The following is a 24,648-nucleotide window of genomic DNA, read 5'->3' on the forward strand; positions in this document are numbered from 1 at the left end:
ATACTTGTAATTCAGCGGAAAAGTCAAAAACAAAAATAGCGCGAACAACTAGCAACATCCGGCCAATAAGTAATGAAAACAAAAAACATTTAGGAGATAATTTAAACTATTTGTTAGGAGACCGTTTAAGAGACACTTTAAACTATTATAAGATTTTTGTGCATCTGGTAAAATATTCAACAATTCATTTGTCTAAAACTTCACTGCCATTTTCGTATATTTAGCTAGCACAATAAAGAGCAAAAGTAATTGGCTGTGAATTTGGTTAGGTTATATGTATCAGTATCTTTCCATCAATGGACACACGCAAAATTTTATTAGTAAGTGCCTTATAGAAGATGAGGGCTTAATTGTAGTAACAAAATAATTATGTACAAACAACATCTAACACTCGCGTAGTCCGAAATTAACTACAGAAGCACGCAAGCAAAGCAAGCCTTAAGCATCCCACTGTATAGAAATATTGCGACGCGTGGAATTTAAAACGCGGTTACTAATGCGGAAGCACAGAGAGCTGAGTGAATTTGTACATTTTCGTTAGACTATAGACAAAAAGGAAGAAGGACGGCGAAAGACACAACCCGGGCAGTGATCAACAACGGAATTTTTATTGTGACAAAGCATCATGTGTATTGTAGACCGCCGATACTTCTTCCAATAAAATTTCAGTTGTGTGTCTGCACTCGTGTTGTGTCTCTCAGCGTCCTTTGTCCTTTTTGTCTAGTCTTACGAAAGTGATTGCAAATGCTGCGAGGAAAATGTATTTATTATGGGCTGCAAATAACTGGCTCTCATAAAACTCAAATTTCATATCAGACGTCAGGTTGCTTCTGCGCTTAGTTGTATCGCAAGTAATGAGCTATGACAGTTTAATAATATTATTAGCGGCATGTTAAAATTTGTCACCTGGGGGCTCAGATCCAGCACTCCTGGTTAAATTCCAACAATTCTAGTTCTTTCTACAACGGCCATTCGCGGAGCGCACAGGCGTTCTGACAGCCGACTGCCGTGTGCGTAAGCGATGCTTACATGTTATGAAAGTCGTGCCGCAGTATGCGAAGAGCAGCATCAGCATCGCCACGACGTACATTGTGATGGTTTCGCGCACTAGCGCTGCCCGGTTGCCCAAGTCGTAGTACATTATGGAGAGCAGAAGGCCGAAGAACAGGCTGACCGTCAGGCGCATGCCGAAAGTGGCCTGCGCTTGGGAGAACACAGTGACATTCGTAAATTTACAAATGGCACTCCGGTACACAGCAAATGACACTCTAACACAGCAAGTGAATTTATCGATAGTGACCGAACTCTAAAGGTAAATAATACTAATAATACTACTAATAATAATAATAATATTATTATTATTACTGTTGTTGTTGTTGTTGTTGTTGTTGTTGTTGTTGTTGTTATTGTTGTTGTTGTTGTTGTTGTTGTTGTTGTTGTTGTTTGGTTCGAGAGCATATGTACATTTGAGGGAAAGGGAACGAAGGAAAAAATATTACAAGATCTCAAGGAATAAAGCAGAAATATGGGAAAAGACAGAGTGCTGCCGGTCACGTTACCAAAGGAGTTGACTCGCCATTGCGGCCCTGCGAAAGTGGATGTCCAGCGACTCTGTTGAAAACCATCACTAAAACTGTTGAGGTACGCATGCGATGCTTTATTGCTCAATACCTTCTATGGCGCATTATTCCGTCGGAGGAGAATGTGGACATGCGGATTTGCGCTCTCCTGGAATTCCACAGCAATACGACCAGCGGCAGCACCCCGCCGTTGGTGTACTGCCGTTTCTTTTCCCTATGCCGTTCCTCGTATTCACGCTGCTCCTCGGGAGTCCGAACTGTGCGTTGCCTACTCATAGTGGTGCTGCAACAGCAATGAAATCAGCTGCTAGGCTGCTTCATTTATATATGACAGGCTAGTGACCTCAATCCCCACGTCGCAAGCTGCCGTCACCGCGTCAGCTTGTGCAGCAGTAATCATTACCGGGTAACGTATGCGGGAAGTGCTACGTGCTTTTCATTGTTATCAGTAGCGCCTTATCATCAATGATGTGGTTTGGATGCTTGTTTTGTGCTTTTTCTTTATGAAGCGAATGATGTGCTGTATGTTGTATGCGTGGTACAAAACAATGTGTGCACTTTTCGCTTCAATCACTGAAGTTTTTCCTTTATTTATTTATTTATTTATTTATTTATTTATTTATTTATTTATTTATTTATTAGTCGCTGAAGGTGTTGTTTTCTTTCCTCCCCTTGAGGACGGTGCCGAAAAAAATCCCTACTAATAGAGGCTAAGAGCATCAATGTGAAAATTGTTACATATCGAAGAAATTATGTCTGAGGTCTCCTCACATAATTTGCGTTCTAGCGACATTTGCGTTCAAACAACATTATTTGCGTTCTAGCGGCCCAATGATGTCTTTGTGGCAGGCACACCGAAGGTTCGATCTGATATCAGCAAACTGCAAGTATGAAACCGAGCTCCCGTACTTCAACCATGGTTTCTGCCCATTCCGTTCCGTGTCTATGACGTGCCTATTGGTGTATAAATAAGGAAACGTCTGTCAAAAATTTATTCAGTGTAGTCCAAATAGGCATCCGTAACAAACATGCATGGTCTACTGCTGGACTGCACGAATTTGGTCAGTGAATTACACACGCAGCCAATGCACTACCAACAGCATTGGATGAGTGTCGGTTACTTCCAAAAACGGGAATATTCAGTAACTATAACTAATTTTGGAGTTACTAACGTACCTTGTTTCTCATCACGCAGAGGAAACTCCTTTTTAGGAGAGTCTTGAACTGCTTGCAGTACCTCACTCGTACTTCATGCTGTCGTTTGACTTCCTCCCTCTCCTATTAAAGATAGGAACATTCCAGCACAGATCAAATATGTGGAAAGCAAACCTTAGCGAGAGAGAAAAGAGGAGGGAACCGTAGGGAAGGCAACGAAGGACGTGCCCGGACGCCTACCCTACACTTGCGCAGGAAGAAAGGGCGAAAATGGATAAGAAGCAAAGAGGAGAAGAGTAATAGTCACTCATTCAAAGAATCAGTCGCCGAGGAATGTCCACTGCCACAAGCTTTCGTACAGTTCAGTAGCCTTCAAGAAGAGCAGAAGGGCTTTTGTGGCCCTTTGCATGCAAGAATGCGTAGGTCATAGTCCAAGGATATATTCTTCCAAGAGCGCTCTTTTATCTAGTCGGATTAGTTTAGCTTGTGGAGTACGTCGTTGAGTGTCAAAGGATGGGCAGTGACACAGAAATTGCTATAGAGTCTCATCGCACCAGCACAAGTAGCCCGCTTCACCGTTGGCCATCCCTATTAAGTATGAATAGCCATTGATAAATGCGACACCTGACCACATGCGACAAAATAAAGTTGTTTCACACCGGCTGTGTTCAAGTGGCAAGCAAAGTCGCAAGTTGGTGTCGAGAGAATGCAAGCGTGAATGGGTAAAACCCGGTGAATTACATCGTAGAAGTGTGATGTGGCGAGCAAGTGATAGAAGCTGCCGCTCAGCATCTGTAAACGAGAGTGGTAGAGGCACCCCCTGATGTTTTTGATGAGCCGAACCCGCAGCTTCATGTGCGCTGTCTACAGTGGCTCGACATCCATTCAAATACAATGTCGTGTCCCTTCTCGAGCGCATGGTGATGAGCGTACCTTATTTCATACACTAGCTGCTCGTCTAACTTATGGCTTAGAACAAACTGCAGAGTTTGTAGTGTTGCTTTAAAATCGCAGAAATTAACCCAACGATTTGGCAGCTGCTGGAGCATGTAATTGAGTACACCTTGAAGAGCTGCAAGTTCTGCCGCTCTCGCCGGCGTATTGTTAAATTATTTAAATTGCAACGAGACGGCGTCCGATGGAACAACCATTGCTCCGGTAGAGCTGTTGTAATTGGTGGGACCGTCCATATAAATCTGTCTGCGGTGAATATAAGAGTCGTTTACGACAGTCGAAAACAACTCCTTCAGAGCTAGCGGTGACAATCCTGCCTTCTTAATACCAGGAACTAAGAACCATACGTGAATTTGCCGGAGAGACCACAATGTCGATGTTGGGAATTTCGCAGGCTTGAAGACAGATGGTATAGAGTCATTGTATCTCGTCACAATACCATAGAATGTAGCCTGTGATCTTCGCGTAGGCAAACCGGCTAAATGGCGGGATGGTAGCCGCGAAAGGTAGCGAATGCGTGCTCTGGGCGTCTCAACGACGATATGAATAATCTTTATTGGTGCTGCGTTTGCAAAAGTTTCATTTTTTCACTATTGATAAGATTAGACGTGTGAACATCTAACAAGAAGGGATTATCTGTGCGATGCCATCAATTTCATTATTGTCTTACGGCTATAGATGCGTTTTCCCATCACTTTACATCTTAAGACGCCTCTATGAAGCTGTGACTTCATTTTTTTTTTATTTGTTGAAGAACATTCGTGCACGGAGTGAGCGCCGGTAAATGTGATCTTGCTTCCGGCCAGTTGTGAAGTGGCAATTGTAGTCAAAATTTTCACAAATCAATAAGCGCTCTTGTAAACAGCTAGGCATGCGCGTTAGACGCATACAACTTCTTAGATGCTTACCTTAACGCTCATTATTCGTCCACCGTAGCTGGTGAGAGGCAACGAATCATGCCAGTTTTCGTTAATCATGAAACACTCATCAGGAATGAAGAAGCCCGATAACTTGGTTGTCAATTCTCCATGTTCGCCAGACGCTATCTCCGTAACTGAAAAATGCGTAAGAAATTAAAAGTTATGGCAAAATTGCAATCGACGGTCAACTTCATTGCCAGTCAGTTTTGCCTTTTATTTTATGCATCGTTCAGGCTGATAATTATGTCTTCGCTGTGTAGTTACCAGACTGACAGCTGCATATTTCGTACATTTCCTGCATACAGTGTATAGCACGAGCAACAAAAACAAGCATAGTTATCGGCACCTGTACGTTGGAAACCTAATACGTTCCTTTTTCGTGACGGAACGGTAAAAATCATTTCGTTGTTTTAGCTTTCCTTAATGCGTAATGCGTTATTATGGTACGTGATAAGTTAGGCCTACTGCGCATGCGCCTCTTAAACAACTGACTACCAGGGCACCTGCCGATAGTTACCGCGATTACTTTACGACAAGGTTTGTACCCTTACCACCCGTTTAAATCTTAATTATCCCTTTTACTTCCTCTCCATCGTGACCACAACAAATAAATGGTAAAATCAAACATTGCTTAGTGCCCTCTTACGCTGTGGACAAAACATGTTCTGCCGTTAACATTGAGATCAATAAGTAAAAATGATGCTGCACCTAGTCGATAAAGTGGTTTGATTTCCTCCAAGCAGATGGCGCCACAGGATTAGCGTCGGCGATGCGTTGACAACGGGAACGCTCGAAAAGCCTAATTCTTCAGTGCACCGTTCATCTACTTCAACGCTCAAGCACAGTACACGACGACAGATTGTTAAAACATTTATCTTCAGGCTTCTCTACTACGGCCCCGCTATGGTTGCTAGAGGAGTAGGTTTGCCGACCGATCGCTAGTTCACCATTTATCCGCATCATGACACAAAAACGGCGCTACAGACAGTAGAATGGTTCTACTGCGCAGTGGCTATCCTTAAGCAGGGAAGACAAAAGGCGTCTTCGAGGATATCGCTGCCTCTGATTTGAGCTCCGATATATGCTTACATACCATTCTGTGAAGTGCCAGCAAAGCTTTATAGGCAATTGCGCTATTGTTGCAAAAACACGAAGCGCTGGAAGTATTCTTTTAGCTTCTATGCAAGAACCCAACCCTACATCTTTACCGGTTTTGAAAGAATGCGGAGTTATGTTGGAAGTTTAAGCTACGAACTAGTGAGTAGCTTTTCATAGGTTTGGTGTAGCCAAGTATCGTATAAATCAAATAAATAAGATTCATCGTCCAGAAGCACAGGGATTAGCTACGAAAGACGCCGCAGTGGGGCATTCCGGAATACATAAAAAAAGTTTAGGAGGTTTTACGTGCCAAAACCACTTTGATTATGAGGCACGCCGTTGTGGAGGACTTCAGAAATTTGGACCAACTGGGATTCTTTACCGTGCACCTAAATCTAAGTACACCGGTGTTTTCGAATTTCGCCCCCATCGAAATGCGGCCACCGTGGCCGCGATTCAAACCCGTGACCTCGTACTCAGCAGCCTAATATCATAACCACAGAGCCATCACGGCGGGTAAAAACTCCCTTTCGAGCAACGATGTTGCACTTGCTACTGAACTTACAGCTCCTGTGTAATGAAGTCTTGTCGCTCGTGTTTCCTAAAGCTTAGCAATATATCCTTACAACCGTTATGCCGTAGCAGGCAATATTTAGTATGTTTGAGTAACAAGCAAACTTTCCTGCAGAGACATGGAGTGCAGCCTTCGGTTCCTTGTACAGAAATTCTCACGCTTACAATGGAATTTCATTGATCGTGACGTTTGAACCTAATTTTGCTCAAAGAGAAAATGCAGCAGCCATGGAACCTTCCACTTCCAGATCCCGTGACCGAGAACGATAAAGCACGTACGTGATGGCAAGTTCCGCAAGCGCCGGCACAAAAAATCTTGACGTCGTAATTTGCACATGCAGGGTTCATTCGCAATTGTTGCTCTGATCTTTCCAAGGGTTTGCGGCCATTATCACTTTGTGTCTTCACAATCCCAAATAACGTGTGTTCTTATTTTCAAGGGTATCATATTGTAGAGATGAGCGCAAGTACTAGTTTAATGCATATTTGGTAAACGTTAATTCTGTGTCGAACATGTGGGTGAAGTAACGTCTGAGGAGCTGTTCTCAAAAGCGTCTTTTTCCCACAAGTGGTATCCGCTGCTGCTCTTGTCAGCGCTGAGAACGATGCTGTTTTCGGCCACCGAGATTTATAATTCAGAGCGACGAAATAAGTCTGCTTGAAGCAGAAATACAGCCACTACATGGTGTGGAATCCGCTTATTCGCCATCGGAGATGAGCTTCGCTAACCATGCCGCTCACCTTTTTGTCCTAGAAGCTTCAACATACTTTAGCAACTTGCAAACACGCAATAATAGAGCCCTGCATCCCCTCATTTCACAAACTGATGGCTACAGATGATAGTTCTTCACTATGTGTGCTTTATTAGTTGCGCGCCGTCTGCCACAAGTATCAGACGACATGCGCCGCTGAAAACCGTTGCACTGAGCGCAGCGCCACTTTTGCGTCATGATGCGGAACTACGCTCCAGGCGGGGCGGCCGACACACCTACTCTTCTAGCCACCAACAGTACCGTGGGGAGGTGGCGCATGCGCCGGTGGACCTATCAAATGACATATCATGCAAAGTTCAAAGCTTGAGGCTTCGTGGCGTGAATACCCCTTATAGGCTTACTTTTCATTCCGAATGCTATAGGAGCGTAAATTTCGCGAACTCCAAAAAGACAGAAACTGTGGCTCAGTGGCTATGGCGTTCTGCTGCTTAGCGCGAGGTCGCCGGTTCGATTGCCGGCCACGGCAACCACACTTGGATGGAGATGGAACGCGAAACATCGTGTGTGCCAAGCCTTGAGATCGCTTAAATCCAGAGGGTCAAGATAAATGTGGAGCTGTCCACTACAACATCTGTCGTAGGGCCCCTGTGTAGCTTCGGGGCGCAAAACATCATGAATCAATGAAAAAAATTCACTCACTGAAATCGGATGGGCTGTTGAATACCGGGCAGTGGATGTCTTGAGACTCCAAGAATGGCAGTAGCTGCTCTACTGAGCCGCTGTAGATGCACCTTCCTCTCGAAAGCATGTAAAGCTGAACGGGTCAAACGGTCAAAGAGATAGAGAGAAAAGGATTCGTAGAAAGGCAGGGAGGTTAACCAGAGGCAGTTCCGGCTGGCTAACCTGCACGGAGGGAGGGGTGAAGGGGGATAAAAGGAGAAAGAGAGCGGAAGGGGGAGATAGAGAGAAATAGAGACGAGCACGAACAAACCGCATACACAGCAGAGTGGTAGGAGGCGGCGTTCTTAACGTCTATCGTGAAGCCCCGTAGACCGCAGGAACCTTAATATCGCGAGTAAGGCCTTCAGCGCGGATGTTCAGCGGGAGTACTGACGTAAAGCTTTGAGTTCTCATAGTGGACGATTGTCCAACTGGTCCAGTACTCTGCCCATCACTTGTCTCTGGGCACAATATCGCGGGCAGACACATATAATATGTGCGAGCGTCTCATCGATGCTGCATGTGGCGCACATGGGGCTGTTGGCCATTCGAATAAGGAAAGCATATGATTTCGTAAATGCAACGCCTAGCCACAGACGGTACAGCATTGTCTGTTCACGTCATGTTAACTCAGGTGGTAGGTGCGTCCGTATGTCCGGAGACAACCAACGCAAACGACATCTGTTGAAAACGATCGAGTCCCACGGAGGCAAAGTACATTCACGGGACATCAATCGCAGCCCAGCCGCAGCGTCTGTTCGCGAAAGCGGAATCAATACACTTTGACCACTTTCATGTGCAAATCGGTGGTCTTCGACGGCGTGGTCATTCCCGCTGATGCTGCGATGTCCTGGAAGCCATTGAAAGATTATGTTGTGTCTCTTCACATGGCTGCGATGATACATGTGTCGAATTTCTGAGGCCAGTTCTTCATTGGGTCCGAGGCGCATTGGGCTTCTTATGCACTGAAGGACTGCCTTGGAGTCACTAAAGACTGTCCGTTGTTGTAGTGGTTCAAAAATAATGAAAACAAGTGCAACACAGAATGCCGCAAGTTCAACACCCGTCGATGTGGTAACACATGAAGTTTTTACTTTTATTTCTTCTGATTTTGCCGGGATAATGACTGCAGCAGCTGAGCTGTTGAGTTTTACCGATCCATCTTGTCAGAGTTGTAGGAAGATCTCACCGCTGGCATCCAGTTGTAATGTTTGGAGTCAGGCATGAAATAGATGGTAGCTGGCCATTGCCGTAGTCCAACTTATCCACGCTGAGGGCGTTATTAACGGGAAGGATTGCTTAACATCGAGAACGAGGAATATGGGATTTATTTACAGTATCTACATGAGAACGTTACAGTTCATCAGTCTAATATGATTGAAAGAGCAATGCACTCTCAGCAGCCGCACAACAGCTGCTTATAAACACTCTGTCCTCGCTAGATCCCTAGGTGAGGGAAAAACGGCCGTTCAACCTGCTACAAACTCGGAGCGTTCAAAGTCATCGTAGCCGACCCGCCTTTAAGGGCGAGAGTTACACTCACTTCCGCACAGGTTTCACTGACCACGCCGAGGTGAGTGGGTTCTCGGAGACATGGTGCTTGCCCCGAGCAGGCGCCTCTTCATCCCAGTGTTGATCCCGCAGACAATGGCCGACGTGTCTTTCCATGACTTCTAAGCCCCCTGAGACGGCTGCCAGACATCTTCTCCCATGATTTCCACCGCTTCTAACAAGCCGTGGCGGCCACGGCGAATCCACTAACCATAGAGTTTCTCACTACATTACCTAGAGGGAAATCTGGCGCTGCTGCGCTGTGGTATGCATGGGAATGCCGGTATATTGTGGATTCGGATTGGCATCGTTCTCGTAGAGACAGGACACCTTGAAGACGCGCTTGGCAAGTACCGTTCCGTCTGTCACAATGATCCATTTTCTACTAGAACAGCACGTGAAAAGCTGTTTTAGCTTCATTATTACGCGAAAACATGTTTTGTTTAACTATGAGAACTTGTTAGTATGTGTACGACTACATGTTACGTAAAAAGTATCAGCGGGCCGCTAAAGTTGGAGGACAGACGACAAGGTTCGCGCTCGCTTTGAAACAGTTGGTCGTCTGTTCTTGCTTTTCTTCGCTTGGTCATGCATCGTGGGTGAGTAAAGATGTAATATGCGCGAATGGAAACATTTTTATGAAGATTTTACTTTGAGAACGTGTTATTTGCGTAGCCATATCCACGTTTTAGACGAAGCCTCTTACAACACCAGCCAACACGAGCCTCGCAGACACATATACCGTCATTCCCATGACGGCACGGTGCCCGCTTAAGAAACTCCCATAGACGGTGGCGCCAGATTACCCTCTAGGTGTTATAGTGAGAAACTCTATGCCACTAACAATACTTGGTCCGCCGACCGCGTTTAGTCATAGCGGCGGCGCTCGCTTGGGGACGCGACGTATTGCTGTTTTCCCGGAACGAGTCATCGCAGCGGGCCGGGCCGGGTCTGGTTCTCCGAATATTGCCACCCCCACCGCTGTGGTTGGCTGGGAATATTTTGTAGGTCGGTACCCTTGCAGGCCGTTCGTAACAATCTGTGTAGACATGTTGCCGGAATCTGTGTACGTTGTGAATGTGTTCCAAAGTTGCTTGCCTCAAAGCTTGCAACTGCGCAACATGCAACTGCGCTACAGCTTTCTTTCTGATGCCTCGAATTGTCAGTTGCACTTGCGGCCGGTGCAGACACCACAATGTGTCTGATAATCGTGCAGCAGGCGTAAATTGTGATGGCAAGTAGGACTGATGTCTTACGACACTTTGGGTGAAATTTCAGTGTGGCCTCTTTGCTGGCAAGCAAGCAAGATGGTGTGAGGGAATCCGAGACAGATGGCGAATGTGTACTCTCAAGATTTCTGCATCTATGTAGACTGTCAAAGAAGCGTCTGCGCAATGGCCACTGTCGCAATCGATGACCTAGTTTTGGGGAGACCGAGACAAGTTCTGAGTGCTTGTGGTTGCACACTCTGGAGTTTGCGGATGTTTGTAGTGCAATTATTGCCTAGTACAGGTAGCCTGTACCGCAGGAAGCCCAACAACAGTGCTTTATATAGTTGCAACATTGATGGTACTGTTGCGCCCCAGGGCTTCCCGCCGACAAACGCAAGGTCCACGATGGCGGCCAAACGCTGTCATGTACGAGACGTGAGGGCTACTAGACAAGTTCCTATCAATTATGACGCCAAGAAAGCAGTGCGTTCGTCTGTATCGTACAGTTTGGCCAGTAATCTGCAAAGCATATGGGGCCATCGCTTTGCGAGTAAAAGCAACGAGTGGACATTTCTCAGGGGAAAGCTCCAGGCCTTGCCTTCTTAGGTATGTTGACACGGCCGTTCAAGCCTTCTAAAGTCGTGCGCGGACTTCTACACGAGCCGCACCTGAAGCCCATATGCATATGTCGTCTGCATATACGGAGAGCTGAACGGTTTGCGGTAACGAATCGGCGAGACCAACGAGCAGCAGGTTGAACAGGGACGAAAAAATTTAGCGTTTGGCTATGAAAATAGAAAGTGGGAAAAGGGGGGTGGGGCTATTTACTAAACACCGTCCGAAATATTATTAAACCAAATGTGCTAAAGATTGTCCTCACTTGTTGTGCTGTTCTTTGTTTTATTTCGTTTCTTCTGTTTATAGTCAGTTGTATAATTCCTCAAATTGTAACAAACCGAGCGCTTGCATCCAGAGGTGTTCGCCATACACTTCTCAACACTTGTTTCTTCACAAGTGGGCTGAGTATATAGCCTGTGTTTGCCTAAACAACTGTTCATTTATGATATCACAGGGCGACATTGCCCAAAGACGTTAGAAAACAAAAGCTTTTCTCGCAGGATTCCTGCATATGAGCTTATTTTTGCAGTCTGAGATATTGAGTATTCTCGCTACCCACGCGGCAGCAAAAGGTCCGTGCTTAACTATTTTAAAGCTCAAATGCTGCGTATCATATAGTAGGCGTAAAACACAATTGAACGCCGTCGCAGCCAAACATCAACTAGAAGTTCAGTAGGCCAGCCTCAACGTCGGTGTGCCACTAAACAGTAGACTCGACAGTTTCGTTTGCTAGCGTGGACCACGACGGCACTTTCTTCCTTTACTCCGCTGCACACACAGCCCGCTTTTTCTCTTCCTAATAAACGATTCGGCCCACTGTATATTGCAAAGGAGTGCCGGGTATAACTTTGTCCCGCATATCTGCATCTAGCAATGTATCCTGCAGCGTGCTAGCACACATTATAAAAGTGTATATGCTCTTCACTCAAAGTATTTTCTCATTTAATCACTCGCTGTTAACAACTTCATTTCCAACCAGTCTCGCGGGTCCTCTACACACCTGAGCGTAGTAGTAATGTGTACATTGTTTGTGCTCCACTGCGATAGCTTCCTGGAAAACACGGCATTGCGAAACGCCGCCAGTATGACTGCTACTAATCCGCGATCGCTGCCACTGTTTTACTTTCCGACGGAAATTGGGAGTTATGTTTTAATTTGTGACGTATGGAGATGCCTAGCGGCGAGAATCATTCATAGAAGATCACCTAACAATACTCCCAATAATTTGGCCACGCTGTCACAAGGGTTCCGCCGTATTAACGGATCACTCCAGGTGTGAATGTAAGCTGTCAAGACAAGCAAGGGACTACAAATCTTATTGCCTATTATACTCACGTTGTCAAAATGTGAAAACAGTCGAGCACTCGGGTTGTGAATCGAGCACACCACTGTGCGTCCTGATTCAGCGAGCGATTTGAGTACGCGGACGCAGCGCAGCGCTGAGCTGCTGTCCAGGCCACTGTGGATACCGAGGAAGCGTAGTTTAATATTCATTCATTCAGTCGTAGTTTAATTGTAAGTAAGCCAACGATAATGTTCAAGAAATTATGCAACTCATCTCAATATCGATTTGTATATATAAAGCATGAAACCCGCAGTGGCAGTGACAAAGAAACCGAAATTTTCTGCAACAAAACTCCAAGGCCAAATAAATATTAGGGCGACTTTCGGTACATTTTGACTTTCTCAGCGGATTGTGAACGTGGTCGTCTTCAACATCGTGCGCCCATATAGTAACCACTACGGCAAATAATGAAGCAGAAGCACTGCTACGTTCTTTACCGGAACGGTTGCTGTTGGCGCATGATCAGCATGTTGAGATCTCCTTTGAAAAGACAGCACTCAGGAAGTGTTTTAATCGGTTGCCCTTGCTGACGCTCTCGCAAGTAGTCGGATCGCATTATCGGGCATTATGCACTGCGCGGGTGCATGTGAGCAGTCAAAAAAACAAGCAGCACGCTACTAATATCCTTCGCCACAAATTAAAAATAAAGTATATATATATATATATATATATATATATATATATATATATATATATATATATATATACATCGGGGCATAACGCATCTCCTACCCATATGTAAATGCATAAGGCCAATTTCTGTTAAGTTAGGCATCATATCTCGGCTCTAAAACACCTGCACGCTCATGGCGCCGGTCACCAGCCACACCCGGCAAATTTTCTACGGTGTCACAGCGCATTTAATCGTGTTCGAGCTCAGCCAGCGATCATGCCTATTACAATACCAACATGGCAATCTTCCTGTTCCCCTTGTAAGAAGCGTCGAGCCTGCGCGTGTATTCACATGACGTTGAATAGGTTTGAGTGGGTGGAGACGAGGAGAGGAGCGATACGTGGTAAACCCAAAATATGACGTCACAGCAGTAATGACGACGAAGCGGCAGTCGCATCGTTGATCACAAAGCCATCGTGACGCATACATACCAAGAAATTCTGGACATACGTTTAGTTAGTTTTTTCTCCACCACGTGGCGTGTCGACGTTAAAGGTTTGAAATTTGCGCCGTGACGTATGCCATGACGCAAAAGTAAGGAAAACATAATAAAAATAAGCACACCCTGCCTGAGACTGTTCCCTTATGTATCAGCCTTATCTTGAAGACAACCTGCTACTTGTTCAACTGGCAATGAATCGATGATATTGCTAGACACCTTGCCAGACAGCTCAACGGCATTCCGAGTGAGATTTCTGGCCGAGATAACGGCTCCCGCATAGCTTCCGTTGGGTTTCCTTTCTTCACTTTTTTTTTTTGTGTGAACCACTGCGGCCGCAGGCTTCCGTGTAGCCAGCGTTATGTTTCGTGGGTTTCCTATAGAACCGTTGTGATGCAATAAGAGAAAGTTTTAGCTCGGGCCTCTCTTCGATGCCGGCTGCTCAAATACATGTAAAACGCATAAATGATTTTATGAGAAAATCGCTCAATCGCTCAACCGATCTGAATGAGAATTGTTGCATTCAAGAGAGCACGTTAGATCACAGTGATCACTGCAACAATGATTTTGATTTAGGCCATGGCATTATTGACAAGAATTATCTGAAATCGATCAAGTTGAACAAAGAATAGAAGCAGGAAGTTTACAAATCCGTTATAGTTCACATCAAAAACTGATATCGCATCTCTATAAGCTGCATCCCTTGGAGCATCTCAACCGGAAAAATTTGATGTATGAATTTATAACTTATGTGAAGTTGTTACAATGCTTGTGAAAATTTGTCGAATGCCATATTCAGAAATTAGTGGTGTATTTCAGGGCGGCATATGATATATCATATTTGTCCACATTAAATGAAATATTAGCTGCCGCTTACAGAATTTTGATACCGTTTTTAGTTGCTGAGATACAGAGTCGTATACTTCATGTATTCATTCTTGAAATTTCGAATTTTTTAGAATTTAAGGAAGTGGAAGCTAAATAAATATTCGCTTGATGAAATCTTTTTAAATGTTACTATTAAGTTCAACATAACTCACGAATTGCGGTGGACTCGTCGTCAGAAGAAAGTATTGCTCATTTCCCAAGTAGGAGCTAAAGCTTCCCGTTAAGTTTGGTTTAGAATAATATATTTACTGAGAGAAGAAGCAAGACGGGTAGCGTATATTTATATTGTGGCGGCCGCACTTCGATGGGGGCGATATGCGAAGACACCCGTGTACATAGATTTAGGTGTACATTAAAGAAACTCTGGTGGTCGAAATTTTCCGTATTCCCCCACTACGCCATGCCTCATAGTGAGATCGTTGTTTTGGCACGTGAATCCCCATAATTTAATTTATTTATTTAGAGAATTTACAGTAATTTACAGTAATTGACAAAGCCAAGCATACAACAGGTTTGTCATCGAAGCGTTCACTTCTTTAGACCTAAGCTCGTGCTCATCTTCCTCAGGGTTGTGCAGAGCTGCGCAACATATTCCCACTTGGCGTGGAAGCGCCGTCCCGCTGCTTTTTAGGCAGAGAAGGACTGGTAGCGCTTTAGGCGGCTGACCTGAACGACGTGATGGGAAGTCTGGATAGAGCCAGTAGTAGGTGCGATCGGAGACATCTCGTAGGTTACGTCGGTTATCTGACAGACGACCCGGTAAGGGCCGGAGTAGTGGGGCATTAGTTTTTTTCAAGAGGCCGAAGCGGCGGGTGGGTGATCCCACAGGGACAAGATCCCTGGGAAAATCATCGACGTCCTGGTGACGACTGTCACAAATACTTTTCCGTTTGTTCTGAGAAGCACAAAGGTGATGGTGAGCAACTTGGCGTATTTCTTGGGCTCGAGCAATGACGTCACTTGTATACTGAGACACGGACTCTTGAGTGGTAGGCAGTATCGTATTAAAGAGCAATACTGGATCTCGGCCCGTCCAAGTAATAACATGGCGTGATGAATTGTACGCGAATGTCACAAAAGAGAGAGGAGTATCCTAATCACGATGGTTATCAGAAACACGCATGGACAGCTTTGCCGTTATTGTTCGAATAAGCCGCTCCGTAAGACCGTTCGTCTGAGCATGATATCCTGTACTAAGTTTGTGTTTGCTCATGCCACTGTGTCAACGTCGCATTCGGTAGGAAAAAGCCTATCCCAGAAGCCGGTGCAAAGAAATAGTGCGGGTTCCAAGGAACCGCTGAACATCTGAGGCTAAAGTGACCGTGGTGTCTACAACACACAGTCGGTGTGCCTGGTTAATCATTAAGCAGGGAGGCGCTAAGCAATTAAAAATCGCCAAATTATTTCGTGCCGATGTGCTGATTATTACTAAAGCAATGCAATGGCTACTATAGAAGTCTGATTAGAGAAAAAAGAAGTGGCCCTAACAGCATTGATCACTGTTTCTAGCAGCCCGTTTGAACTATTTACGGATGGTGTTGTTACAGTCGCGTGCTATCGCTATCTCTCCGTGCTTCTAAGCGCTCAAAAGCCATCTCCATTGCTGTCTATCTCAGGCAAAGATGATACAATTTCTGTTGTTATTTGAAGCGTTTTCAAGTTAAGGACCCGCGCTATAATACAGCACACGAAAGAGTAGAAAAAAGATGAGACAGGATGGTGAACGCTTTTTATCGGCCGATGTATTTCGCTCTACCGGTAAACATAATGCGTTCCAGCTATCCCAGCTGGCCATTCTGCTGGAGTTGTTTTCGCTAGATAGCATAAAAAAACAGCTCCCTTTATACAATGCGACCACTCATTCAGCTGTCAATAGCGTGAGCCGTGCAACTTACAGTGAAGAATCGTGCAACTGACCTGGTAGGTTCGTCAAGAAATATCACCGATGGATTGCTGATGAGCTCTTGTGAAATGGCGAGGCGCTTTTTCTCCCCACCAGAAAGATACCTAGTCAACGTATCTGCGCATTCTTCGAGCCCCCAACGCTCGATCACTTCGACTACCTGTTTCACAGAAACAACAACAAAAGAAGGTATTTTGCAATATCTATTTCACCATATCAATGTTTATCGAAGAATACTTACGCAATGCATCCGTTACAATGATGTCATGTGCTTCTCATGTGCATTGTAGGCACAGCTAGCTTTCATAATGGTCTCAGTAATAAGACCTGTTTTGCTATCTATGACAACAAGTTGACGCAGAAAATAAAACGCACTTAGTGACTTAGCAATCCACATGCTATCATGAGTGGTGTTTGCGTCATGCGCAATCCAGCGCATGTGCTGATAGGCAAACGCAAACCAATTGGCGATAATAAAAGAAATGGCAGACCTGCTCACCCTGAAACAAAGTATGGTCGTCAAGCATTCTTGCGGTAAAATTAACTGTGTTTATCAACGTTTCACTTTTACAGAGGCTGAGAGTTCGATAAGCTTCTATATAGTGAATACCTTGTATATGCGGCGCGAGTATTTGAACAATGGTCTAGCCACTCCCTCGTGGCAGGGCGAAAATTAGGTTGCATAAGAGCTTTTCAGTGTTGGGACATCCCCGCCCCTCCGTATTTACGCATACCATAATTCACACGAAAAGTCTTCTCAGGTGGGCAGAAGCTGGTCACGAGCAGCCTCTAAGCCAAGTATATCAAATTGTCAAATTTCATCCAGAACTTTGTTAGGCGACGGTTTCCGATTTTTTGCACTGGTGAAGCTTCATGACAGGTTCGTACGAGAACCATTGGCACACCTACGAAGCCAGCGATAGGAAACGCAAGCATAATTCCAGTAGATTCATCATATAGCAGCAAGCAAAACTGCAATGTAAAAAAGTAGATAATTAGTGTACACCCACCGGTATGTTCATGTTGCAAAGTCATAAATGTAAATTAGTTCATTGGACAGTGGGCTAGGCACGGCTTCTTGCTTCACAAGTCATATTATTTCACTTTAAAGCTCGTATCGCATATTGGCAGAACTTTAAAAAGTTCTGCCTCCTTAAAATCTTACTGTAAGTCGACATTGGATAGCGAGTGCCACTAGGGAGCTGACTGACGCCTCTACGTGCTGGAGGCGAATAGGTATTTCAGCCGCGGAACCCTGCTTCTCTTCTATGTGCGCCTTTATTGGTTTGTATTGGCAAATGGCAATCACTCACTGCGCTGTTCGCTGTTCAATGCATCCGAAGGGCTTCAAATAATTTTTTTTAACGCGACAGCGTTAAGAGCCCCGCGTCACGGAAAATCCAGCGTCGGTGTCGGCGTCCGTTGTCGGAGTTCCGCGAGCGAGATATTACCACAAACCACGTGTGCCAAACCTTTAGCCGTTACTGAAATAATTGAATTTCCCACTCAAAGCAAAAGAAATTGCGTTGAAAAATTCGCAAAGTACGGCTTAGACACAACCTTCAGACATGATAGCGTCGGATTGTAGTGTGAATATACAAACACAAATAACTTTTCCAGCTGCCGTTTGAGGTCTGTCTAATAAAAGTGGAAGCGGCACGCCCAGCTCGGTTTCCTCCAACACCATCCGGATGACGCTAGCCTCCGCGCATCCGCGCATCTAGAATGTTGGCAACCATGTGCAGGGTCATTGAAAGTGTGCATAGACAACCAGGATGAATCAGAAAAAAAGTGAGAGAAACAGAGACAGCCGATTGAGTGCACGGAATGGAAACGAAAACGACCGCGGAGATTTACAAGAATAAGAAGAAAGAAATTAGAAAGGGAGTTTTGGACGATGATACGAAGGGAAGTACCTTGCTACATGAGGCTTGAGATGGTTGCCTACGGGGGAAAACATACCGCAGCAAATATTCGCAATTAGATTAGGCATGTGTATTGCTGCAGAAAAGATCCGGAGACCATGAAGCACATAATAACGGAATGCAGGGGGATTCACTCAGCGAGACCAGTATACGCAACGTAGACTTTCCAGAAGCGCTTGTATTTGAAGTGGACGGAAGCACCAACCGGTCTGCAGTCGAGATAAGCAACATACGTTTACAGTATTGGTGGAAAAAAAACAGCGAAGAGATTGATACGACCTTATCATGTACCGGCATACGTAGTGGTACAAGGTAGATAAAAGTTTTGAGGGATACAAAAAAGACTTAATTAAATCAAACATTAAATCAAGCAGGCTATGACAGTTTGCCACCGCCCCGTTTCAAAGGAGGCGCCAATAAATCATCATCATCATCATCATCATCATCGCAGCGGCAGTGGCGTATCCTGCCGTGCGGGGAACAGAAAAAAAAAAGAACCTGAAATCCCGCCTTCGTGCATAGCGTTCGCCGCCAGCCTTTGGAGCTAAACATTACGGTTCTATAAGCTGCAGTTGCCGGGAAGCGTGAGAAGCAATCAGCGATTTTTGATTGCTATCGAGTTTCACTCTTAAAGGCGAAGCTTGAGCGTCCTCCAAGTTTTTGTAACTTGCGCCCGATTAACTACGGAAAGCCTCCCCCCCCCCCCCCCCCCACTAAGTACTAAACGAACAAAACCCCGTCTCTATGCCTTGCGCAATGTTCAAAGTTGAAAAGGTCTGGCTTTATAGGCGAATAAAAACCTGCTGAAGAAAACTTACGAGATGGGATATGGGTTCGCCTCCATTCGATGAGGTTCTGAGCTCTATACTCATGGTGAGGGCTTCACGTACTGTCAGATCTTGCAGTAAGCAATCGTCCTGCATGACGTAGCAACTCTGCATGTTGAACAGCTTCACATCTCGCAGATAGCCGTTGACGTGAACTTCACCGTCGTAACCTTCGTGGCTGTAGTAAACAGTAATTAACAGTACATCAAAGCACTGTGCCATGCTTTCATTGCTACGGCTGGCAATCGTAAGAGCCGTGGGCTCGAGCGGTGTTCACAACGAGAGACAATTCATTTATTTTATTTTTATTTATCACAGTACCCACAGCGCCAGTTTGGCATTACAGTGGAAGGGGGGTGGGAAGGGGGGGGGGAGAAGTACATATATCATTGACAAAAAGCAGTTAATATAGAATACATGAAAAACAAAAGTTACAGCTCAGGGCAAATCGCCGACACAACAAAAAGAAGAAAAAAAAGAAGCAGAGCATAACCGTACATGCGCGAAGTGAAACAAAGCGGTTCTGTTGACGCAAGCACAAAGCACAGAGAAAAATAATTGCAATTCATACGGCTGCAGCAAAGGCATCACTTGAAGATAGCGATGCAACATCGCTGTTTACAGTAACTTTTACAGTAAGAGTAAATTTACAGTAATTGTTTACAGTAACTAAGCTACACCGCTTATCAAAATGCTAGTGCGACTAAAAGCTCACAGTTTTTTGTACCCTGAGGACCTTTGTTGGTGACAAGGTACTCATTGTTTAAAAAAGATACCATGGTTCTCTTCCTGAAACATTGACAAACCGAAAGCCCGAGACGAAGTGGTTAGCGCTGTTTAAGTGCACATACCTTGTATTGTAACGAACAGTAACCATGTTCTGTCCACTGTAATGTGTTCATTTTGCCAAAGGTATCTCGCCGAAATACTAACATTCATTTATAATGAATAGTCAAGAGGCAGCCTGCCCGTCATCAGTAAGCCACAACGAACTACATAAAAGTAATCAAGCTGCATTTCGTGAAGAAGACAGGAACGTTAAAGCCAAATTTCTAAAAAGTAATCTTAAACGCAGAGTGACCTGTTGAAGAGCACGCTTCACGAAAAGGACTGCTGATCATAATATTATTGCACCATGATATATTTTTCCCTTGTTATGCGAAAATGATGAGTTCATTTTGCCCTGTCGACGTGTAGTAAAACCAGCATGGTCCTTTCGTACATTTCTACGATTTTTCCAGCTGGCAACTCACAATATACCCTTCATGCGCCTAGTTTTTCATTATTGACTAGCATGAAAATGAGTTCAGTGTAAGAAAACAACCCGTGTGCTGAGAAGCTGGGACAGAGACAGTCCGCGAAACTGTACTTGGAGGTGGGAAGTTAAGAAGTGGCCAACCAGAAGACTATGAACGGTTATTCAAGGACTACACATTTTGTGAGTCACTTTTGCAATAACTGCGTGAAATGGGCCTCGAGACTTATATTTAATTGCACTTCTACATCATGTCGCGTGGAAATCCAGGCGAATAAAAGAAAATTTAGGGAAGGGTAAGTAATTATTCACTCGCGTAACTCCTTTCCCAATGCTGACTTACCGTGCAAAAGGGTAAAAAGGTGGAGCAATATGCGTATGCATGCCTTTCTAAACTGTGTGCACGTTACAACGTTTATGGTAGCCACGTGCCAAGCCAGTTGCAATAGCTTAGCACTAGCAGTCATGCGATGTATGCGCACAATATCTGGAAACTCTAATAGCAAATAATTTTAGTAATGACACGTAGCGAGAGAGAGGGAGATAGTGGTCAGATCGTTTACGACTTCCCCCTCCCCTGCTCGAGAAATAGTTCTTACGCCACTGGGTCCTCATGCCCTCTCCCATGCAGAGTTACACGTAGGCGACTTCGCACATGCCGACAGGATTATCTGGGTTTCATTAAAGACATCTATCTATCTATCTATCTATCTATCTATCTATCTTACTATCTATCTATCTATCTATCTATCTATCTATCTATCTATCTATCTATCTATCTATCTATCTATCTCACTGAAAGCTGGTAGCCCCCACATGCTGAGTGGTCTCTCGGTCAGCATTTCTTAAGGTCTACCTCAAAGCCATCCTACTGCTCTGCGTATTGTCACGAGCACAAAACACCATCTACACGAAAACTATTTATCCAAGACATAGCGTGCATTCGTATTTTAAATGTTTTTTTCTTTGTTTCTTAACTTTTTTTTCAAACAATGGCTCTTACCCGCTACGGAAGATTGAAAAAGAAGCAGGCGCTCTTGCAAACTTCGAACAACATGGAAAAGAACTCGAGCCAGGCTATGTTGATTATTATTATTATTATTATTATTATTATTATTATTATTATTATTATTATTATTATTATTATTATCTTAAAGTCAATGGAACCTACTGGCTGTGCTGTTTTTCGCCGTCTTTGGAGTCATTCTCGTTCTCCTTGTCTAGGCCTCCTAAGATGGATCACTTGTCACTTATCTCTTACTCCTTTGTTTTATTATTATTTGACATAGCGCACTTAGGAATCTAGTGACCGATGTACCCGAAACATCGGTGTTGCCTAAAACATTAAATATTTAGAAAGAGGATTGAACGAGAAGAAAGGTCGTTAACCGAGGGGCCTGATTTTTAAAAGTCATATCATAAGAAGCCAACAAACACTGACATCAAGGACAACATAGGGGAAATTACTTGTGCTTAATAAATGAAATAAGGAAACGATAAATTAATGGAAACGAAAGTGGATGAAAAAACAACCTGCCGCAGGTGGGGAACGATCCCACAACATTCGCATGATACAGAGAGGATTAATTATAGTTAAACAGTCAAAAGTGAGAAATTGAGAACCACATTGACACAATCAGGCTCAAAAGCATGGGACGACGCGGGTCACCAAAAATATAACTAAAATTCGCTGCATTCTTGAACCAAAGTCCTTGGTTGACTTGTGCGTAACTGCCATCAGATTTAATTTACACGCTGGGTTGCCGGACAGCGCAAAAGTAATCTTTATTCAGGGGTTCCGAGTTGCATTGCACTACCACGTACGGTGACATATGATAGTGCTTACTAGTGACCGGAAAGAACATTGAGAAGCGAGGTCTTGCCAGCTCCTGATGGACCCATGATGGCGGTGAGCGTCCCGGGTAATGCCCTCCCGTACATGCGAGACAGCAGTGCTCGCTTTCCTGCAAATTTCATTAAGAGAGGGGTGATGTAAGGAAAGCAGGAATGTTAACCAGTCAACAGTCCGGTTGACTACCCTACAGTCGGGAAAAGGAGAAGGGGAAAAGAAAGAATGAAGTTAAAGCAAGAAAGAAACGCATGGCGACAAAACTGCAAATTGGGATAATTGGTGGGAGCTCATGTTCGAAGCACGTACAGCGCAACATAGACGTTTGTTATGGTTGTTTTTTATTAAATGATCAGAACCTGAGAAAGAACGCCACTGGGCGGTTGGCTATTCATGGCACCAAAAATAAACAACGGTGTGGAACAAGTGTTAATAAAAGATAAAATCGAACAAATTCGAAAAGGGAAAATAGTCGAGAGATAAAATATCGCACAACTCAGACATAGCCTGCCAGAAAAAAAAAAAGTAGCCCGCGGTGAAGTAACTCATCACATAACTAAGGCACTGCCTGCTGTACTATATCGATAGTAATAACGGGATCTATCGGCAACACGCGAAAGAACACGAACAGTGTGGACGAGCAAGCACAGAACCACTACCTCCAAGTATTATTTGACCACAACTGAAGTTTCTACTTGTACTATCACAACAACTGAACTTTTTTCTTATGAGCGTCCGTTTCGACACTCGTTATAAACGTAAGATAAATTGAAATTCACATCGTAATTAACCGTGTTCATTCTCCTATGCACCCACTTTGTACGGTTTCTTGAGAACAATAAATTAATTACTCCATTTAAATATAGATTTCGTAAGCATTTTTCATATAACACTAAACTTTTCTCAACCACTAATGACTTGCATGACAATATTGATTGTGTTCTTCTTACTGACCGCATCTACCTCTATTTTGTTAAAGCATTTGAAAAGTTAACCACTTTCTCCTCTTAGATAAATTAAACATGGTGAACCTCAATGCTGCCGTAAATGAACGGATTGAAGCATTCCTTACTCACCCCGCTCAATTTGTCGTCGACAATGAGACGTCATCTACGATGCACATCTTGTGTAGCCCACAGCATAAAGTTGTGCTCGCACCACTGCTATCTTTAATATACATAAATGAGTCGCCTATTCACATGTCCTCTCCGGTCTGTTTACTTGCGGAAGATCGCGCGATATGCCGTAATATAACTAATGGATCTGACTTTACACTTCTTGAAACGGACTTGAACTCTGTGCATTGGTGGCGCCACACATGGCACATGTAACCAAACTTCAGCAAATTCAAGGCCATGTATATTGCGCGTACTAACACAGTGCACCCTACATATCACATAATCAGCCGCTAGAATCAGTAACGTTATACAAGTACCTTGGGTACTGCATAATCAACAGCTTGTCTTGGTGATCGCATTAAATTAAAAACAACTGCGCCCTAAGCAACCGGCGCCGCAACTTTCTCACGCTGCCATCTTCTGCAAAACTTCTGCATTACACCACGGACGGTCGCCCGCAGCTTGCATATGCCCTGTCATGGTGAGGCCAATACCATCCTACATTAACCCAAAATCTAGAAGCAGTACGAAACCCCGAAAACAGTTTCGCCTTGTCTAATTACCACCGTACATCCAGCCTAGCCTTCAATAAAACATGACTGCAGCTTCCTTCACTCGCCAATGGCAGGAATATGCAAGATCCGTCCCGCACCATTTATAGCTGCGCGTCTTAATCAACTTCAAAGGTCAGCCTACCCAAAAGTGACACGGTTACACAATCACTCTAGTTTTTACCAACGAATGCGAAACATTTTAATCAGCCTCTACGATCTGTAAGAAGCATCAGTGATCCCATACACTTCAAAAATGCACTGGTAACTCTTTTTCGATTAGTTGGTCTGTGGCCACTGAGTGATTTGTTTTTTATGCCTGCTCGTATTCTTCAGTAGCTTGTCTATATTTCATTTCTGATTGATACTTACTATGTTCTTGTATTTTTTCATGTATTTTTCCCTTGCTTGTGTGTTCTTCTGTATCACTTATTGGTACTGGTTTTCTAAGCCCTTTTTACGATATTAATTTAGAATTAGCCTGTTTCCTTCTATATATATACGTGGCTTATCACCTCTCCCCTCTGCAATATACACATCTTCTTTGATGGTAAAAATAAATAACTATATATAAGTAGATACACTTATGCAGTAGATACACTTATGAATGTGCATTTACCTGTCTTTGTTTCAACAGAGAAGGTAATGTCTTTCCATTCCAAAGTGGTAGGAGGACAATTTAGGCCTTGAATAATTTCTTCAGTTTCGGCGGCCGCTTTCGTATTTCCAAACTGGCTTTTCCCTTGCCTGCAAAATGTGTCTCTTTCTCGCCGACTGCATAA

At 44.2% G+C, this 24,648-nt stretch overlaps 1 protein-coding gene across 1 annotated transcript in view; it reads right to left on the minus strand.

Moving 5' to 3' along the window:
- Window positions 1–24,648, minus strand: part of LOC126531429 (ATP-binding cassette sub-family G member 1-like) — a 31,870-nt gene that overhangs the window by 4,538 nt on the left and 2,684 nt on the right. Inside the window, exons 2-10 of the mRNA XM_072288433.1 lie at window positions 24,486–24,640; window positions 22,195–22,312; window positions 19,085–19,271; window positions 16,356–16,501; window positions 12,429–12,552; window positions 7,693–7,807; window positions 4,598–4,743; window positions 2,757–2,858; window positions 1,030–1,198 (exon numbers count right to left, since the gene is read on the minus strand). Coding sequence (XP_072144534.1) covers window positions 1,030–1,198; window positions 2,757–2,858; window positions 4,598–4,743; window positions 7,693–7,807; window positions 12,429–12,552; window positions 16,356–16,501; window positions 19,085–19,271; window positions 22,195–22,312; window positions 24,486–24,640 — 1,262 coding nt within the window. The remainder of the gene's footprint in view (window positions 1–1,029; window positions 1,199–2,756; window positions 2,859–4,597; window positions 4,744–7,692; window positions 7,808–12,428; window positions 12,553–16,355; window positions 16,502–19,084; window positions 19,272–22,194; window positions 22,313–24,485; window positions 24,641–24,648) is intronic.

This window comes from Dermacentor andersoni, chromosome 5 (assembly GCF_023375885.2).
Source record: "Dermacentor andersoni chromosome 5, qqDerAnde1_hic_scaffold, whole genome shotgun sequence".
Taxonomy (NCBI): Eukaryota; Metazoa; Arthropoda; class Arachnida; order Ixodida; family Ixodidae; genus Dermacentor; species Dermacentor andersoni.